This window comes from Colletotrichum aenigma (genome assembly GCF_013390185.1).
Source record: "Colletotrichum aenigma strain Cg56 chromosome Unknown KSG_Cg56_contig02, whole genome shotgun sequence".
NCBI classification, from domain to species: domain Eukaryota; kingdom Fungi; phylum Ascomycota; class Sordariomycetes; order Glomerellales; family Glomerellaceae; genus Colletotrichum; species Colletotrichum aenigma.
The window spans coordinates 2,781,208-2,800,943 of NW_023500908.1; the positions used below are offsets into that span (position 1 = coordinate 2,781,208).

Here is a 19,736-nt window from a genome sequence, read left to right on the forward strand (position 1 = left end):
CCAAGACTTTCCAAGACTCTCGGATGCTTAACGCTTAGACAAGACTTTCCAATGCCGCATTTCCGTATTCTTCGTGATGTCAAGACTCACACTTGGGCTTTGCACATCGGCACAAATATCAAATGAAGCAGGTCTTTCTTTCTAGGCATTGTCTTGCGCTTCAAGCAGCTCAGGCTACTTTGATCGCGTGATGTGATACAATAGCGTGATATAACTTGATGAACTGATTACTGAGATAAGTAAGCGCCGAAAGTCTTCTTGTAGACGTTGGCAACTTTTGGGTTGCAGACGAATTATCGTGTCAGCCACTTGCAGGAAGTAGTGTAAATATATTTCTGATTAAACTCAACGACCTTCCTCAATCGATGAGTTTAGAGGCTTTTTGACGGACGATGCCTCGAGATAGTCCATTGTCCGCCGCTACTCGCAGTTTGTGATCGAGATCCATCTCATAACTGCATGCGCAGATAAGGTGCACGAGACCATTCCAGTCGAACAGCATCGTATGTAGATAATTCACAATTCTTAGACTATTCGTCACATTGGATTGCAAATTCATAGACATCAAGTGTCCCAAAAAGATATTGCCTGGATCTGTGGGTGACTGGAACACCCCTACGCAGGCTGGCAGACATGAAATCGTTTTACAGTATATGCCATCTAAATCCGCATGCCCATCATGACCCCGAACGCCTGCTGAACCCGTTGTCTGCTTATCATCGATAATGCGTGCAATATTGCCCAGATTTACTTCCCATCCAAATTCAGGTTTGTCTTATTTCGGAATTCTAAGAGGGTGCGCCTCCGTGTTGAACACGAAGTCGTCCAAGCTTACCAAGTCAAGGGGCGAGAAGATAAGGTAGAAGTATTTCAAGGTTTCCGAAAGCCAGAAGCTCTGTGAAAGCAAGGGTCAGCTACCAGGAATCCAATAATGCACAGCCGAAACACTGGAAAAGGATGAAACAAACCTCCATGGAATCTATCTTGTGAGTTTTCTCGGGGGGAACAGTCACATCAGCAATGGCTGAGTTGGCATACTCTGTCCCAGTCGCCTTGATGATGGACTGGAACATGCGCCATGCAATATCTTGCAAATCTTGCTTCCCAGTCATCCTATAGAGGAGGAAGACGCTCTCAATGGCCTCGGGTCGCAGGATGTACCTGGGGTCGCGAGCATTCCGGAAACCCTTCTTCAGTCTCTTGTCGCCATCTTGCTCCCACTTCTTCTCATCCCAGGGGCACTTGTCTTTCACCGAGAAGCACCCAATGAGATCGAAGATTTCCGGCATGATGCCAGTCGGCATCGCGTCGTAGGCCCAGGCACAGCCGCGAGCCACACGGTCACCAAGATCGACGTGGTCATCGATAGAAAAGAGCTTTCCGCCCAGTCCTAGCATTCCACCAACGAAGCAAGACAGATGTTGGCCTTCAGCGACATGGTCGATTCTGTCGGAGTGTACGTAAACATCTCCTGCGAAGAGAATGTTGGCGTTATCCGGTGTCATCGGCCGGAAGAGAATGTGCTGTTCCACGATCGTCATGGCACCAATGTACATCTTCTCAAAAGATTTGTCCAAGCCGCCCATAAGAGCGTACATCTTCGGCAGATACTCGTACAAAGAGTCTGCAAGGGCACCCAGGGTGAATCCGTTGTCGTCAACGCGCTCATTCTGGAAGTCAATCATCTTCGGCCACATTCCAGGAAGCTTGGACTGAAATTGAGTGCGTTCGAGGAAGCGATTGATGCGGTTCACCGCATCGAAGTACTTCATATCTCCCGTAAGTTGCGATAAACGAGTAAACTCGAGAGAGAGCGAACATGGAGAAGCTGATGGATCGTGGGTGCCTGCGAGCTGAGCTCCCTTGATGGCGTCTTCGAAATTCAACCAGAATCCCGGGATACGATTGGGCGTATCAAAGCCCATGTACAGCATGTCTCCCAGCTCCTTCGCCTTCTCCAAGAGAGCAATCTCTCCACTGAGATCGAAAGCACTTAGAAGGCCTCCCAAATGACGGATCGTGGTTTCGAACATATTGGCACTCTTCTCCGCTGTCTTTGCCCAATCCATTTGGACAGCAACCTCGGCCGCGGCGTAAAACTCTTCCTTGAAGCCCATGATCCACAAAGTGTCTAGCGAGTCCACGAGCGACGCCGCCCATCCTCCGAAAGTATCTTTCGCGCCCGCAGTGACCGGCGCAAGCTCGTCCCGCATCCACGCATAACGCTTGTAGCTATCGTAGCTCTTCTTGAAGACGTCTCGGACGGCTTTCTGGCGCTTGGGTGCCTCGGGGTGCGGATTCGCGACGCCAAAATCATGCTGAATTCGGGGAAGCTTGAGCGGATTGCCAGTCGGAAGAGGCGTAAAAGGAGTTGACACGGGATGGAATTGGCGCGCAGTTGTCCAATTGAACGAGCTCGGTTTGAACTGAATGTTGTGCTGGATTGGTCTTGGCGCGCTCTGGGACGCAGATAGCCAGTATGGGTTGTAGACGAAGAGAATTAGGATGAATGCTGTCACGACAACAAAGGCGAGCCGTGGCGGCCGGCGAGGAACGATCATGGCGCTGTCGGATGGCACTTTGGACCAGGTGAACAACTTTGAGATGAGATGTCCATCTCGGAACAGCGACCGAACGGGAACATCGGTAGAAATGTAGTCGGCCAAAGTTGGCGCATCTGTCAGAGAACAGGGATTTGCGAAAGCTTGAGGGTCTCATGCAAGAAGAGCATTGAAGGTAGCATCTATAATTGGCTCGTTGGTGCCTGCGAAGCAATGATTTTTTGGTGCAACGGGCGCTTAGGCAGCCTGGCGATGGGCAGATCGGCGGCTGCTGGCATGAGTGGTTCTAACAATCTTGTTACTGTTTTGTTAGCAACTCTGTTATGCGCAGCTTCTCGCACCCCCGGCGCGAGCTAACTTAATTTCGACGCCGCCCCCTTGCTCCCTCCCCTGCTTTTGACATCCCTAGTTCCAACACAGTTATTTTACAGTGCGTAGGACTTTCCACGATATTGTCGGATGCAGGTCGGGTTGTTCATCTTGGCAAGGAGCAATTTCCTGTTGGTTTGCTCCGAAGGCGCGAATCCTCCGCGCGTGATTTGTTATGGCGCTCTGCATCCAACGGGTTCCAACAAGGCCCAACCAACCGGTGATTAAGGACGCAATGTAACCCGCTTCCCAAGTTTCGGCGCCCTCTCTTTGTCTTTTTACCTCTGCCAGTCGATCGACTTGAACCAATTTTCCCGACGTTTACTTCGTATTTTCTCTCAACACTTATCACTCAACTTTCATCATGCTTGTATAGGAAACATGTATGGACTTATCATTGGTCTTGGGGCAACACTGGCACTGGCATCGTGTGATGTCGAGCCTGTGGCCCTGCCGATCCAGGATGTTCAAGTTGATCCGAACGTGCCAGACTCCTACATGAGAGGCATTCCAGCCAAACTTGGAACACCTTCGCAGAATATTGTCATGTTGCCCTGGGCGTGAGTTCGCACTATCTCTAACAATTTGACCCAGCCAACATGATATACTAACAGTTTCCAACGCCAGCGAACTGAACAACACTTGGATCTACAACACGAACCCGAACTGTGACTCTTCCATAATATGGAACGATGAAATTTGCGAAGTTAGAAGGGGAAACCTGTTTCGAGAAGACGATTCGACAACGTTTATCAAAGCTACCGACATCGTATCAGCCGGTGGTGCACCGGAGGAAATCACTACCGCCGGTACCGAGATTGGGGTCAAGAAACTCATTTCTACGAGTATTGGCGGGAATGATGATCTCGACATTGGTTCCACGAGTCTAAACAACACACCGATCGGCATCCCAACATTAAGATGGGACAACGGGTACACCATGCTCCACGCTCTTGGCCTTGGTGCCAGTTCGACGTATCTTACATCCCTGGCACAAGCGAGTCAACTTGGATCCCGAGTGTGGTCAATATTTTGGGGTCGCATGTGGTCCAACAACAACATCGACGGTTCGCTTGTGTTGGGGGGCTACGACTCGGAGAAAGTGACGGGGAAGAATTTCACCCAACGTCTAGATTACAGTGAATCAACAGGCTGCTGGACGGGAATGAAAGTTACAGTCACGGATGTCCAAGTCAATTTTCGGGATGGAAGCGACAAGAGCATCATGCCACTGAATACAGCACTGCAGTGCTGCATCGTGCCCCACAGACATCTCCTCTGGGAGGCCCCCGGAACATTCGTTGATGCTTTTGAGAACGTCACCAATTCGAAGGATACCGGTGTTTCTTTCGGCCTTCACTGGTCGGCTCGGACGTTCGCTGGAGGGGATGCGTAAGTAACAATATTCTTCGTCGCGTCCTCCTTACTTTTACCTGCGGGCATGAAGTATGAAAACATGCAGCTAACTTCTCGTGCAGATTTGATGGAGACCTGACTTTTTATCTCAGCTCCGGACTTCAAGTCAGAGTGCCAAACAACCAGTACATCGTCCCGTATGTCGATATTGAACGAAATGGTTCCCGCTCTATCAGCAAGTCAACAAAGGAGCTTCTCATTAGCGGTCTGTCTGATCAGCCTGCTACATTGGGTCGCTACTTCCTCACTGCCGCCTACCTCATGGTAGATCATGACTCCGAGACATTCACAATGTGGCAAGCAAATCCTACAACACGAAGCTCCCTCGTCAAAGTCACTAGTGATAAGTCAAACTGCGGGAAGCCCCAGACATCGCGGGTAGCCGTTTTCCCTACAAGCACTGCAACTTCAGGGTCCGATGCTAGCGGTGGGTCGTCATCATCCGGAGATCAAAGTGGTCTTAGCACGGGCGCCATTGCTGGAATAGCTGTGGGAGGAGTTGCAGGTCTTGCTGCGGCGGGGTTAGGTATCTTCTGCTTCCTCCGAGCGAAGAAGCGCAAGACAGTTCCATCCATGCCTCCCCCTTACAATCCAGAATACACTACTGCAATGGCCCAGCAGGCTTGGCCTAAGTACGGTCATACGCAGGGCACGTCTTACGAGGTACAAGGGTCGCAGGGTTACCAAGCGAGCGAACTTCGGGGTCAAGATCACTTCGTTTATGAGATGGATGAGGGCAATAGTCAGCGACGTTAGGGAAAGCGGCTTCTAGCAAACAGACTTGTGTGACTGGATGGTAGATGAACTCTTAGTGTTGATGGATGTTAATGCGGTAATTGAAAGACGTGGATGATATGAGCAACACAGTGCAATTCACATTCGGGATAAGAGAAACAAACAAAATCCCATTCGGGACAACACTGCATCAGCCGAAATGTTAGGTTTGGGTTAGGTTTTATTCCTCACGTTTACGCTCAGAGACATTGGTCCATAAGTGCGCGGCAGTCTTAGTCAGGCTTGTCGTTCGGACTCGGTTTCTTGCCGATGAAGAGACTTTTGTCTTCGCAATTGATTGCGTAGATCCAGACCATGGATGACCCCGAACATGTGCTGTTGCAAGACGGTAGTATGCCGAGGGGTTCGGTGCAACGAGCCGGTTTGCTATTTGTTAAGACGAAACCTTACAAAGAGGTTTGGCCGATCTTGTTTCGGATACAAACTCAAATTCAGTGCGGTCTCCTCATGCCTCGACTGTCAAAACTCCTTACTGGTTCCCGGTGACGGTGCACAGATCACGTCGGAATTGCCCGCACTCTGGTTCTTCCAGATGAAGAAATCGGTTCGCGCATCGCGCAAAGTCAAGATGAGCTGAACACCAGTTCACCAGGAATTGCACATGATTTGGAGGATTTGTATGCAAACCCCACACACCTTCTCTTCCTTGGGCGCTTTCTCCAAGTGTACCTCCTGACGCGCTGGCAAAACGAACGTGACGGTCGAAAGGGGCCTCGCGTGCTAGGGGAACTTTCAACCGGATCCCGATGCCTCGGATGAAGTCGTTTTTGTTCCCGTTATACGTGATCGTGTGAACAACTTTAATAGCTTCAGATCCATAGTATAGATAAAATCGCAGTTTGAAGGGGATCAGTCCGGGTGTGAAGCCGTCTTGGCCGAAGTGCTTCGTGAAACTTCGGAGTGCACTCCGCTTACAGCTATGACAGCACGAATTGGCCCAGCCTGCTCTAGCTCTACTTTGTCGATTTCGCAATTGAAATGGTGATATAGAATGGACGGATCCGGGATTTCGGGATCACTGATCCCAGTTTGTGAAAGCAGGACGAGGTGGCCGTCGGTCCCCACGGTGTCGCCTTTGGCATTGATGATGTCCTTGATTATTGTGGTGCCCGACTTTGGGAAAATAGCTGTGATCTTTCCAGTCGATATTTTGATACTCTCGGAAGTTTCGTTGATGTCAATCGTAGCAGGATGGCTAGTCGCGTGGGAGTCGTCGCCTTCGGCTTTAATATCATAAGCGCCCTCTACCTCAGTTGTCTTTGGTATGGCATGGCTAGTCCATTTGATCGTCCCGTCAGGCCAATAAGCGATCGGCCAAGTTTGCATGGAAATCGACCTGCCACTTTCTGAAATGCACGAAAACACGGCATTCTTGGCATTGCAAGCACCTGCACGCCAAGGCACAGCGAAGGTGACCCCTGAGGCTGTCGGCGGTGTCTGTCCGAGCCACCGGACTCTCGTTTTTCGGGATGACGCCATCGTGAATGTCGGCAATGAGAGGGTTTATCGGAAAGCCCTGTGCGGACAACTATTTCTGACTGGCTGCAAGGTTCCGAATTGGGAAACTGCCAAATCGAGTGCCCAGCGGGAACAAGAAGCCAGCAGACGGGTTGCGGATGGCTCCGCGTCGCCAAGCCTATTGAACGGAAGGAAGAAAGGAAAACCACGGTTAATATTAATATGCAGAAGCAAAATAAAATTAATGTTGTCATCCGGAGGATTATTGCGCGTTTGAGAGGGGCTTCGTCGGCTAAAGTCCAGCCCGGGCCGAGCAGGACATGCAGCCGGAGCGGAGCCGGACAAAGTGGAGCTCACCGATAGCTCTTATCGCTCCGGCCTAGCCCCCGGCTCCCGAGGTCCGGAACGGCCAATGACTGGCTAGACGTCATATGACGTGCTATTGTGTGATCAACTCGACCGTTCAGTTGCATAATCTAGCGTGCCATCGACCCATTTGTCTAAAGTTAAACGCTTTTATGATTAACATCTCGTGGGGTCTTTCATCATTTCGGTAGCCAATGCCCCGAGACTGGCAGCGAATGTCGGAGCCTGACCGGTCGATTTCCAGTTCAATAAAGGATGCAAGATCTGCTGGAAGTCTTTCAAAAGTAACACGATTTTATTCTCTTGCCGTAAAAATATGGTGTCCATTGGCATTGATTCGAAAAAGCAGCCATACGTCGGTTCGACGGGCATTCCTGATCTAAAGGTCCCGACGGATGACCTCGCGGAACCGCCTGTTCAACAAGAAACCTACACAAGTTGGGGATTTGTTCGTAATAAAAGACAAAGACCCGACCCTGAAGCTATTGCTACTGTGCGTAGTGTCTTTGACAACCCGGATCTGGCCCAATTCTACCACCCCAAACCAAAGCACGAGAATTATCGTGCCTTTGACCCAAATGAAAGATGGACACACAGAGAAGAGCAAGCTGTTCGCCGTAAGGTATTCAAAACCTTCAATCGCGAAATTCGCCTTCTTCTCTGACAATGAAAGGTCGATATACGCATCTTCATCTGGGTTTTGGTCATGTTCTTCGCCCTCAACATCGATCGTGGAAACCTTGGACTCGCCACAGCAGACGGTCTGGTTGACGACCTCGGCATCAACACGAACGACTACAACAACGCGCAAAACATGTATCGCGTCGGATTTCTCATTGCCGAGCTGCCTTCACAAATGATTGGAAAGAAAATTGGCACAGACCGCTGGATCCCGACGCAAATCATCCTTTGGAGTATCGCATCCGGCGGCCAGTTCTTCATGACCAACCGCGCGACATTCTTCGCCTGCCGATTTTTCATCGGCCTAGCTATGGGAGGCTACATCCCAGATGCACTGTTGTATCTTTCATACTTCTACAAGAACAGCGAGATGCCTATGAGGCTGGCCATCTTCTGGTTCGTCAACTCAATGTCCTCGGTCATCGCCTCCTTCATCGCCTACGGGGTCTTTAACCTTCGAGGCGTCGGAGGTCGCGAGGGCTGGCGATGGCTGTTTCTTATAGAGGCCATAATCAGCGTCACGATTGGTTTCTTGAGCTTTCTCTTCATGGTACCCGGACCTACCCAAACAAAAAGCTGGTGGAAACCGACTGGATATTTTACCGAGCGCGAAGAAAAGATCATTGTCAACCGTGTCCTGCGAGACGATCCCTCGAAAGCCGACATGCACAACAGAGAGGGGATTACACCTGCTATGCTCTGGAAGAGTCTGAAGGATTATGACTTGTGGCCGATATATGCCATTGGGATCTTGTTCCAGATGCCCGGGGATCCTCCCGGCCAGTATTTGAACCTTTCTCTCAAAGCTATCGGTTACGATCATTTTACTGCGACCCTTCTTAACATCCCAGTGACAGTCGCCGCTAGCTGCACCATGTTGGTAAGTCCAGTCAATCCCACACACTTTACTGCCTCTTGTATCGTGATTAAGAGAATTTTTACAACAGGGCATCACCTTTCTGACGGAATATTTCGTAAGTTTACTCCCATTTTTCCGGTTCCCACTTAGCTAACATCACCAGCACCAAATATCTCTCTTTGGTCTGATCTCGCAACTCTGGTCTTTGCCGTTCTTGGTTATCATCTATACCTCAGCACAACGTCTCTCAAATTGGTCTCTTTACGCCGTACTATTCATGCTGCTTGCCTCCCCTTCGGTACATGCAGCTCAGGTGAGCTGGTGTTCGCGCATTAGCAATTCTGTTCGCACAAGGGCAGTCAGCGCCGCGGTCTACAACATCATGGTGCAGCTCTCGGGCATAGCATCCTCAAACATCTACCGCAAGGATGACAATCCTCCGTGGTACCCAAGAGGCAACCAAAATCTCATTGCAATCAACGTCGCAGTAATTGTCTTATACATGTCCTAACGAAAGCATACTACGTTTGGAGGAATAAACAGAAGGAGAGACAATGGAACGCCATGTCAATTGAGGAGCAGCAGCAATATCTCATCGACAACGCCGATCGGGGAAACAAGCGGTTAGACTTCAGATTCGATTGCTGAAACCGTCTATCATCGTATGCTGTCTTTAATAGAATTTACACTATATGTGTGCATGGTTGTTCTGTATCTGCCAAGACCAATCTAAAGCCAAATCAAATTCTCATGACAGGTAGATATCATTAGGTACTCAATATTTACACAACACAATCATTACAAGTTCAAAGATCTCAGATGAGTCTGGATAGTCTTCAGGGCGTTCTCCAACACATCCAAAGCCCACTTTGGCTTGATCAAATAGACACCAGCCGCCACAGCACCAACTCCCAACACCCAAGGCAACGTCTTTCGCAGACCAACGAAGATCGCCAGCTTGAAGAAGCGGTTCTGCCTCGTCCTCACACGATCAAGGTGCTCCTGTCTCTTGTTCGCCACGGGAAATGCAACTCCCTCTGGGACTTCTTTGCCAAGAAAACTGCACAGCGGCTCCCAGCCCTCCTTGAGATTGAACTCCAATAGCCTCTCTTTCGACACCGCAGCACGCACCTCAGCGTAATGTCTCTTGTACCTCTCCTTGGCGAAAGCTCTCATCTCGTTGACGTTGTGTACCCCGTAGAATCCGAGAAGGATCTTTCTCAGGGTCTGTCCACCCGCCAATCCCCAGCGGGGGCCAAGGTAGTCAATGATGAGATCCGCGCGCCAACCCCACGTCGTCTTGAAGATGGCCTCATCCATGCTCTGGAACCAGCTGTCCACGTCCCGCTCGACAAGAATGACCTTCGCTTCGGGGTACGCCTGGATGAGCTGCACGGCAAAGAAGGAGCCCATGTCGGTGACGGCTTCGTATTTTCCGAAGAGCGAATCCCAGCTTTCGCGGGGGAAGGGCGCACCGGTGTAAGTTGGCAGGGTGGCGAAGGTCGAGTCTGCGGCGGCGGAGAAGAGAGTCCACTCGCGGGGGGAGGAGATAGCCTGGATGCCGTGGTGAACACCGTCGTAGCCCAGGATTGTGAGGGCTTGCGTGATGGATGCAGAACCTGCCATGATTGTCAGCCAAAGTAGCTTGAGTGCTACATGGAAACGAAATCTTGGACCTACCCGTCCTTGTCATGCCCAGTGAGAGCACCTTCATCTCTTTCGGCTGCGGAGCCGGCGCATCAGATTTGGTTGCCATGATCGGCAAGGGTTGATGTGACGTTTGCGAAAACCCTCGAACGCAAGAGACTGACTGCAATGGCTCGGAATAGCGGCACACTCGGGCGCTTTAAGGGACTGCGGTTTACGACAAGCCAAATGGGGGACGAGTGCCGGTGGGATTTTGAATTATTTCAATCAGAATTCCATGGGAAATTCCGGAAACCGCTCTCTTTCAGCACTTTCGCGGGTTGAGCACGTGGACAAGTGAAAGGTGATGGCTTCGAGTTGCAGGGGGGGCTCAGAGCCAGGAGCCCTTGTCTTGCGACAGCGAGTCATGTGCGATTGTTCGCGAACCTGTCACTCCAGACCCTGGATTGTGGAGTTTTCTGACAGAACCCCATTTTCAAGGACACCCCTGATTCTATGGTTCCCTGCAGTTCCTGGAGGTGAGAGTTCATCGGGAGGTGGGAGACGGCGAGGAAACACCAAAGTTGAGATGGAAGCATCTACAAACGTCGGGAGCCTCCGACACTTACGAATGACACGATTCATGAGAAATCTTACTATGGCGAAAGTAGCTACTTCGAAGAGTGCTATCACGACCGACTCGAACAATCACTTATCGAGATTCATGAGAGCTGACCCTCACCATGAGGTTCCTATGAAGAGGTCACATTGGGAATTTGTCTCAACCCACACTTGTTCAATCTCAAAGAAAAGCTTCTCCTTGTAACTTATACTTCAAATGAAAATAAACGTTTGAAAACTAATATCAGACGTAGTAACAAAGCAAGACGCTACCGAATGCGGAAGAAAACCAAACCAAGTCCTAAGCCTCAAACTCCTATCGTATGCCAATTTCAACAAAATTATGAAGACTCTTGAACCAAGAGCTTGCTCTTGCCTGCCAAATCCGCAGCAAGCTGTCTCATGGGGATATTCGCCATGATATCAAACACACTGACCTCCACCGCCACCTCCTTTGCAATCCAGTTGCGCACCTCAACCGCAACCAGACTGTCAACACCGTAAGCGCTCAGGGGCTTGCCGGCATCGACATCGTCCTCGGGCATCATCATCAACTTGGCCAAGCGCTGCACCAGTGCAGAAGTAATCAGATGCACAGCCTCATCATCCAACTTTCCGCAGCGGGAAAGCTCATCACGGAGGGAGATGGCAGCTCCGCCAGCAGCGCCAGCACCCGCAGCCGTCTTGCGAAGACCGGCGAAGCGCTGGTCCTGGATCCAGTACCAGGCATCATCATGTTCGTTGAAGGGCAGACCGCACATGACCTGGGGCGGGTGGGCATCGGTGCCCTCCAAGGCGGTCGCCATGAGGCCGTGGAGGTCGCTCTTGTGCATGACCTTGAGACCCATGGCCTTGACGTGGTCGACGTACTCGTCGTGCTCAGCGACGAAGCCGACACTGAGGAGGTAACCGATGTCGATTGTCATGGCGCGCAAACCCAGGCTACGGCGGTAAGAGGCGAAGTAGTCTTGGAAGATGTTGCCGCAGCCGTAGTTGCCCTGTCCGCGGTGACCCATGACACCAGCCAGAGAGCTGAGCATGACGAAGAAGTCGAGGTCACGAGGGAGCAGCTCGTGGAGGTTCCAGGTGCCGTGGACCTTGGGGCCGACGGTGGTTCGGACGTGGTCCGCCGTCATCTTGTCAAAGAGGGTATCCTGCGATTGTGTTAGTCAATGGTGACGATACGAAGAGTTGAAGTGTACTTACACGAAGGACCATGGCACCGGTGACGCATCCCTTAATTTCAGGGACGTTCTTAGACTTGAGGTCGTCCAGAACCTGCTGAAGAGCAGCCTTGTTTCCAACATCGCAGTCGTAAGCGTAAGTGTTGGCCTCGTAAGTGCGCTGGAGCTCAGAAGCGAAGGCCTTGTTCTCCTCACTGCTGGCAGCAGAACGAGAGAGAAGGACCAAGTGCTTGGCACCCTTCTCAGCCAGCCAGCGACCGATCTCCTTGCAAATACCACCAACACCGGAGACGACGTAGGTAGCATCAGCTTGGATGTCAACGCGAGGAGTGCGAGGTACAGCAGGTACCATGTCCGCATCGTCAACGCGCACAACGACCTTGCCCATGTGCTTACCCGCCTGCATGTAGCGGAAAGCTTTCTCAACCTCAGCCATGGTGAAGAGCTGGATAGGGGCAATGGGCTTGACGGAGCCGTTATGGATGAGCTTGGCAGTGTCCTCCCAGAGTGCAACGGCACGGGGCGTGGGGTTGTTCTCGAAGTCGAGGAGGTTGACACCAATGTAGCTCTTGTTGTCGAGGAAGGGCTTCATGTCGAGGCCGGTGTTGGCGAAGAGGTCGGCCTTACCAATCTCGAGGAAACGTCCAAACTTGGCCAGACAGTGCCAGGAGAGACGAAGAGCCTCACCAGCGAGGGAGTTGAGGACAACATCCACACCCTGGTTGTTAGTTGCGCGCATGATGGCCTTGGCGAAGCTGGTGTCACGACTGCTGAAGATGTGGTCCTCAGGGATGCCGTACTGCTCCATGATGAGCTGCTTCTTTTCCTCAGGGCCGACGGTGGCGAATATCTTGGCTCCCTTTTGCTGGGCAATCATGATGGCAGCCTGACCAACACCTCCGGCGGCAGCGTGGATGAGGATCTTCTCGCCCTTGCAGAGCGCACCAGCAGTGACAAGAGAGTAGTAAGCAGTCAGAAAGATGAGGGGCATGGAAGCAGCCTCTTCGAAGCTCATGTGCTCAGGGACGGGGATAGCGCCCTTGGCAGGGAAGCGAACGTAAGTGGCGAAAGTGTCGCAGGAAGCCGTCATGACACGGTCACCAGCCTTGAAGTCGGTGACAGCAGATCCGACGCGGGTAATAACACCAGAGGCATCGACACCGAGCTTGTTCTCAGCAAGGTTACCGAGAGCAACAAGAACATCCTTGAAGTTGAGACCGACGGCCTTGACCTCAATCTCAATCCAGTCTTCAGGCATGGGCTGGTAGTAAGTCTCATCCTCCTCCCATCGGAAGGTGTCGAGGAGACCAGGGGTCTTGATGGTAAGCTTGAGAGGACGTCCACAGCCCTTGAAAGAAACAAGCTCAGGCTGTCCCTTGGCCTCATACTTGCGCAGGGAGCCATCAACCTTGAGAGTTCTTTCGACACGGGGAACGTAGACGAGGCTCTCACGAGCGGCATACTCGCCATCGAAGCCGTCCCCGCGGGCATGCTCAAAAGCAACCTTGAGAACATTCTTGGCAGCATTCTCGACGGTGATCTTATCACTAGTCTCAAGATCGAGGGTAGCAAGGCGGACACCGGCGTCTTCGTTGCGAATGGCTCTGGCGAGACCGACCATCAGAGACTTCATCGGATCGGGACAGTCCATGGCTGCGCCACCAGTGATCCAGAGAGTTCCAGCAGAGCTCAAGATGACTTGGCGAAGCTTCTCCCAGTTCTCATCGGTGAGAGTAGCAAGAATGGGGCTCTCCCACTCAGCGAGGGACAGACAGTACTTTCCGGAGACTTGCTCCTCGGAGATGGTGTTCCACTGGGCGACCGAGATGTTCTGACCGGCACTGGCGAATTGAGATTGAATCGCTCCGGCAAGCTTGTCAGAGCTCTCAGAACCAGTGCTGATGACAACAAACTCAGAAGGACCAGCGACCTCCTTGGCAGGCTTGGTGGAGATGATCAGGGAAACGGGCTCCTTGGAAGCCTCACGGTCACCGCGGATGTCAACATCAACACCAGAGAATCCAGCCAGCTTGAGAGCGGTCTGCCACTCGTCGACATCAAGAAGAGGACCTCCCTTGCGGTGGTCCTCCTCTCCAAGCCACCATCCCGGCAAAGGACCCATGATAAAGCCGGAGAAAATGCGCTTGATGGTGACCTCAGACAAGACCAGGCGGCCGCCAGGCTTCAGCAGAGACTTGCAGTGATCAAGAGTCTCCTGGATGCTCTTGGTGGCGTGTAGAACGTTCGCACAGACAATGAGGTCGTATGTCTCATGGGTAAAGCCCTGCTCGGTGGGCTCGTTCTCGATGTTCAGGGTAGTGAACTCCATGATAGAGGCGTCGGTAGAGAAACGATCGGCAGCCTTGGCGAGGAAACCGGGAGAGATATCTGTGAAAGTGTATTTGGACGCCTTGGAAGATCCGTCGGCATTGCGAAGACGCTCGAGGACGTGGTATGTAGTACCACCCGTGCCGGCACCGATCTCCAGGATCTTCAGTCCAGGGCTCTTGTCGGCAATAAGGCCAACGTACTCGGCAACGTTGGTGTTGAAGCTGGTACCGAAGGCGCCACGGTAGAACGTGTAGAGGAGGTCGCCCTCAGTCATGACCTGAAGGGGCTCGACCTCGTGGGAGAAGATGCGTCCCAAGTTCTGACCGATGCGGTCCACCATCTGGACAGTAATGTCACCACTGTCAGAGAGGACGATTCTCTTGCGGAAAGCCTCCATCTCAGCTTCAACCTCGGCCTTGTTCTCCGACAGAGGAGGGAACTGCTTAATGGTATCGTGCATCCACTCGACGTAGAGCTTCCAGAATCCGTCTTGGGGAACGTGAGCCTTGCCCTCCTCGCTCTCCAGCCATGCGAGACAGCGGTAGATGTAGACCAAGCAGACATACTCAAGCTTGTCAAGCACAGAGTCGTCGTCCTTGCTCTTGAGCGTGCGCTTGTATACGAGCTCCTTGATCTGAGCAGGCTCAAGAAGGTCGGCATCCTCGTGCCAGTACTGACCAAAGCAGGACGCCCTGGTCTCCTGGGACTGAGACGCCTCTCCCTCACCGACCGACGCCAAAGAAACGCCGTCCATGATGATCATGGGCTCCGACTGGTTTTCGGAGATGGTGATGGAAGACTTCCAGGTGGTGTAGCTGGTCTTCTGGGCGGTGGAGCAACCGTGCAACTTGGTTCCCGGCACGGAAGAAAGCTTGGCGGACACAAAGATGCGGTCGAAGGAGAAAGGAACGACGGCCTCGCTAAGGGACTGGTCCTCTCCGCTGATGGAAGGGAATAGCAGGTGGAGGACGGAGTCGAGAGTAGCCGGGTGGACGACAGAAGGGTACTCGAAGCCCTTGGGCATGACGGCCTTGGTGTCAGGAACGCTAATGACACCGTAGCTGGAGTTGGGACCGGCGAACAGCTCAGTCATGTTGCGGAAAGTCGGGCCGTACTGCATGCCAATGGTCTCGACGGTGTCGTAGAGAAAGCTACGGGCAGGCTTCTGGCAGATCTCCTTGGCGTCGGCGAAGGACTTGGCGTAGCGCTCGTTCTCAAGGGCCAGCTCGCGCTGCATAGCGGGAGACAATGAAGACTTGTAAGTGACAGAGACCAGACCGCGGGCGTGGACCGTCCACTCCTTGATCTCCTCGGACCAAGAGGAGACGGCGAACTCGTTGAGAGTGGCAGAAGGACCGGCCTTGGTTCCAGTGCGTCGGGGGTGCAGCTGAATCATGACCTCGATACCCTTGTCGGTGTCAGGCACTCTGAGAGCAGTGTCGATGGCAACATCGCGGAGTTCGTATCCGAAGACCTCCTCTTCAGCGTGCTCTTCAGCAAGCTGGCGAGCCGCCTCAATGGCCATGACCACGATACCAGCACCAGGGTAGAGAATGTCACCCTGCACCTTGTGCTCGCGGATCCAGGGGTTCTCATTGCAACGAAGGAAGTTGCGCCAGGTAGGATCGGGAGTGCCGGGGATGCGGTAACCGAGAAGATCGGTGCGGGGCTTCTCCCTGAGTCTGTACTCGCGGCTGAGGTACGACTCATCCCAGAAGGCACGTGTGTGGTTCCAAGCATAAGGAGGAAGATCGACCAGCATGTTGGGACTGTCGCTGATTTCGTTGACTCTATTGACATCAACGACACATCCCTTGGCCCAGAGCTGACCAGCGGCTTCCAGGGCAGTCTGGACACCATCAAACTTGCGTCTGAGAACAGTGGCGTAAGACAAATCAGAGAAGCGGTCCTCGGTAGCGAAGGTGTCCAGGAGGTAGCTTCTCAGGGCGGAGTGAGGACCAAGCTCGACGAAGACGCTAGCGAAAGCCGATCTGTCGTGAGACTTGGTCTTGCCCTGGGTATGGTGCAGCAGCGAGCGAACGGCGCCGACAAAATTGACCGGGGAGACCAAGTTGTCAACCCAGTAAGAGGGCTTCATCTGCTCCGGCTCAACGACCTCGCCCGTAACGGAAGAGAAGAGAGGAATATCAGAGGAGCTGTGAGGAATGCCGGCGAGAGCAGACTCGTAGGCTTGTCTCGCAGCTTCCATGTGGAAAGAGTGGTAGGCAACGTCAATACCCAGTCGCGTGCAAGGAATCTGAGCCTCCTTCAGGACCTCCTGAAGTTCGTCTATGGCAGTGCCATCACCAGACACCGTGCACGACTTGGGACTGTTGAAGCAGCCCACAATAGCCTTGCCATTCTTGAGAGACTCGAGATGCTCAGTGATGCTCTCGGTACTAGCAGAGACAGCCAACATGCCACCCTCCTGGGAGACAGTCCTGGAAACCTGGCCTCTCAACCAAGAAATCTTGACGGCAGCCTCATGGTCGATGTAGCCAGCGCAGTACGCAGCAGCGACCTCACCGCTGGAATGACCAACGACAGCAACAGGCATAATTCCCCAAGATTTCATGAGGTCAACGAGCGCAACCTGCAAGGCAGTGCAGGCGGGCTGACTGTAGTCAGCGAAGCGCAGGTTGCATTCGGCCTCGGGGCGGCTTAGCTCCTCAGTCAGGTTCCATGTGCAGCCAAGGGCCTTCAGTGCGGTTTCGGAGCGGAGCATGCTGTCGCGGAACACCTTGTAGACGGACAGACCCTTGCCCATCTTAAAGTACTGGGCACCTTGGCCGGTGAAGACAAAGGCGACACGGGGAACAGTGGAGTTTGAAGAGCGGATGACGGCGGGGATGGAGTCCAAGTTCTCCTGCAGAGTGGCAACATCGGAGGCAATGGCGAATGACTTCCACGGCAGAGCGGTTCTCTTGGAAGCCATGGTGTAAGCGAGGTCGTTCATGTAAGTGGATGAAGTCGCTGTCTTGGTCTCGAGATATTCACTGAGACGCTCGACGTTGCGCTTGACACCCTCCTGGTCGTTGGAAGATAGGACGATGAGCTTGGGAGTGGGCTCTGTCTCGCTGGCGGTGCTCCCGGTACCATCGTCAGAGGTGGAAGAGTTGGGGAGGAGAGGGCGAGAGACGGTGGCGTGGCGTCCGGGGAGGCCATGGCGGAAGAGGTACGAAGCAGCGTCCTCGAGAATAACATGAGCGTTGGCGCCTCCGAATCCGAATGAGTTGATGCTAGCTCTGCGAGGGCCAGTACTGGGCCAGACAGTCAGAGTCTGGGGAATCTTGACCTTATCAGGAAGCTCGATCTGGGGGTTGAGCTCCTCGAACCTGTGATCTTGGTTAGATCTCATCTAAGTATTGTATCGTAGAGACTTACCAAAGGTTCTGGGGAATGAGACCCCTCTCGATGGCGAGAGCGGCCTTGATGACACCGGCGACACCAGCAGCACCCTCCAAGTGTCCGATGTTGGTCTTGACTGAACCCACATAGAGCTCAGACTTGCGACCGGGCTGGTCGCCGATGGTGTTCAGGATGGCGCGCGCCTCCAACGGGTCACCTGCCTGGGTACCGGTGCCGTGGGCCTCAACATAGCCCGTCTCCGCCGGGTCAACGCCAGCGTTGCGATACGCCGTGCGGATAAGAGCCTGCTGGGCCTCGCTGTTGGGCAGAGAGATACCAGGTGTCCTGCCGTCCTCGTTGGCTGCCGACGCCAACACGACGGCACGGACGGTGTCGCCGTCACGGAGGGCGGCGTCAAGGGGCTTCAGGATGGTAACGCCGAAACCTTCACCACGGGCGAAACCGTTGGCGTTGGCATCCCACATCTTAGACTTTCCCTCGGGGGAGAGAATCTTGGCGGCACCGAGGAGAATGGACATGTCCGGGCCGAACATGAGGTTGGCGCCGGCGACGACACTCTGTGGTCAAAATGTTAGTGAATACATGGTACACGATCTTGATGCCAGCTTACCATTTCCGCCTCTCCGGTACGAATACTCTGGCAAGCCAGGTGGAAGGCTGTCAAACTTGACGAGCAAGCAGTGTCGATAGTCATAGAAGGTCCTCTCAGGTTGTAGAACCATGACAGGCGATTTGAGGCCAGGGAGGAAGACAGTCCAGTGGCGTCTAAGCTATGTCAGTTTTCACTCTTCATACACTAGATATGGATGTCTCACGGTAGATGGATGGTCCCTCGTTATCACGGGCTTGCAGGTTAGGAAAGTCACCGGTAAAGGTACCGATGTAGCATGAAGTTTGTGTTCCTGAGACATCTTCCAGTCTCAGTCCAGCTGCGAAGATGTCAGCGCAAGATCATATGTATCGAGTCTCTTGCTCGGAATACCGTTCTCAAAGCCTTCGTAGGTGGCTTCCAAAAGCATGCGATGTGTGGGGTCCATGGCCTTGGTCTCTTTGGGTGTGACGGAGAAGAATGGGGCGTCAAAGACTTTGAAGTCCTGCTTGAGGAAGTGGGCGTGCCTGGTAAGCGCGATGAGCATACTGTCGCGTGACCTCCACTGCTGGCCGAAGCCACTCACCTGGGCTGGATGCTGCCCAGCCTCTCGGGGTCGGGGTGGTAGAAGCCGTCAACATTGTATCGGTCCTTGGGGATCTCGGAGCGTGCAGAGCGCGCGTCGACGAGCATCTGCCAGAACTTCTCCGGGTCAGAAGCATCGCCGGGAGCTCTCAGGCCAATACCGATGATGGCAATCGGCTGGCTGGTGGGGTCGGCCTGACCAGTGGCCTCTTGGATGAAAGGCATGATGAATGGTTGATTGTGAGGGAAAGAGAAGGACTATTACAAACGAAGACGACTATTGGGTATCTTTGGGGGTGTTGGGGAAGGGCAGCGTGGGAGGCAAGGTGGCTAGAGAAGGTCCAAAGACGAGGAAACAGATTTTGAAGGGAATATGGGCAAGATATCTTCTCATCAACATCTCTGCGTGCTCAACTCGGAGCTTTCCGCGCGATTGATCCATCAGATCCAGTGTGTCAAAGATCTTCTTAACCCCCATGCCCTGATAACGGCTCAAGTTTCCAAAACGCGACATCTTCTCCAGAGATCCGGCTCCCGCTGCTCCATCAAAATCAACGGGTTCAAGTTGCAATCCAATGCGAGCAGATTTTCCAAGCACGTTCTACGAAAATGAGCAGCTCTCCTATGGGGGCCTTGCCTCGTAGCGGTGACAGACCGACACACCGGAGTAACTCCCGGACTCTTTGCGATACCCGTTCCACAGCCCGATCGGCCAGGGTCCTGCCAAGAGCGGTTCAAATCCGGGGGACGTTTGAGAATGGATAGTCTCCATTGTGGAAAAGTCGACTGCCAAAGTGGTTGAGGGGCCCTAGTTGTGCCGTTGGACTGGGGCTCTTCCGGATGGGTCTGCGAGGTTCTTGATATTGCTTGCGGGGCCGTGATACACAGCAATGACTCGGGCCCTTAACACACACCCTGCTATTGCT

The 19,736-nt window shown here is 53.1% G+C and overlaps 4 protein-coding genes across 4 annotated transcripts; 1 reads left to right on the forward strand and 3 right to left on the reverse strand.

Moving 5' to 3' along the window:
* Positions 1 to 775: 775 nt before the first annotated feature.
* MNS1-1 (Mannosyl-oligosaccharide 1,2-alpha-mannosidase MNS1) lies at positions 776 to 2,561 on the reverse strand (the record flags this gene model as incomplete). Its single annotated transcript, XM_037318066.1, has 2 exons — positions 776 to 895; positions 969 to 2,561. The coding sequence occupies 2 exons, from the start codon at positions 2,559 to 2,561 to the stop codon at positions 776 to 778; spliced, it is 1,713 nt and encodes a 570-aa protein (XP_037183222.1).
* Positions 2,562 to 7,281: 4,720 nt separating this feature from the next.
* Positions 7,282 to 9,016, forward strand: CGCA056_v002810 (putative transporter; the record flags this gene model as incomplete). The annotated part of the gene is made up of 4 exons (XM_037318067.1): positions 7,282 to 7,587; positions 7,639 to 8,526; positions 8,594 to 8,620; positions 8,669 to 9,016. The coding sequence occupies 4 exons, from the start codon at positions 7,282 to 7,284 to the stop codon at positions 9,014 to 9,016; spliced, it is 1,569 nt and encodes a 522-aa protein (XP_037184191.1).
* Positions 9,017 to 9,303: 287 nt separating this feature from the next.
* On the reverse strand, positions 9,304 to 10,261 carry CGCA056_v002811 (uncharacterized protein; the record flags this gene model as incomplete). The annotated part of the gene is made up of 2 exons (XM_037318068.1): positions 9,304 to 10,124; positions 10,186 to 10,261. The coding sequence occupies 2 exons, from the start codon at positions 10,259 to 10,261 to the stop codon at positions 9,304 to 9,306; spliced, it is 897 nt and encodes a 298-aa protein (XP_037184192.1).
* Positions 10,262 to 11,093: 832 nt separating this feature from the next.
* alt5-1 (Highly reducing polyketide synthase alt5) lies at positions 11,094 to 19,035 on the reverse strand (the record flags this gene model as incomplete). The annotated part of the gene is made up of 7 exons (XM_037318069.1): positions 11,094 to 11,906; positions 11,959 to 17,602; positions 17,652 to 18,193; positions 18,247 to 18,401; positions 18,452 to 18,565; positions 18,619 to 18,752; positions 18,812 to 19,035. The coding sequence occupies 7 exons, from the start codon at positions 19,033 to 19,035 to the stop codon at positions 11,094 to 11,096; spliced, it is 7,626 nt and encodes a 2,541-aa protein (XP_037184189.1).
* Between the last annotated feature and the right edge of the window lie 701 nt (positions 19,036 to 19,736).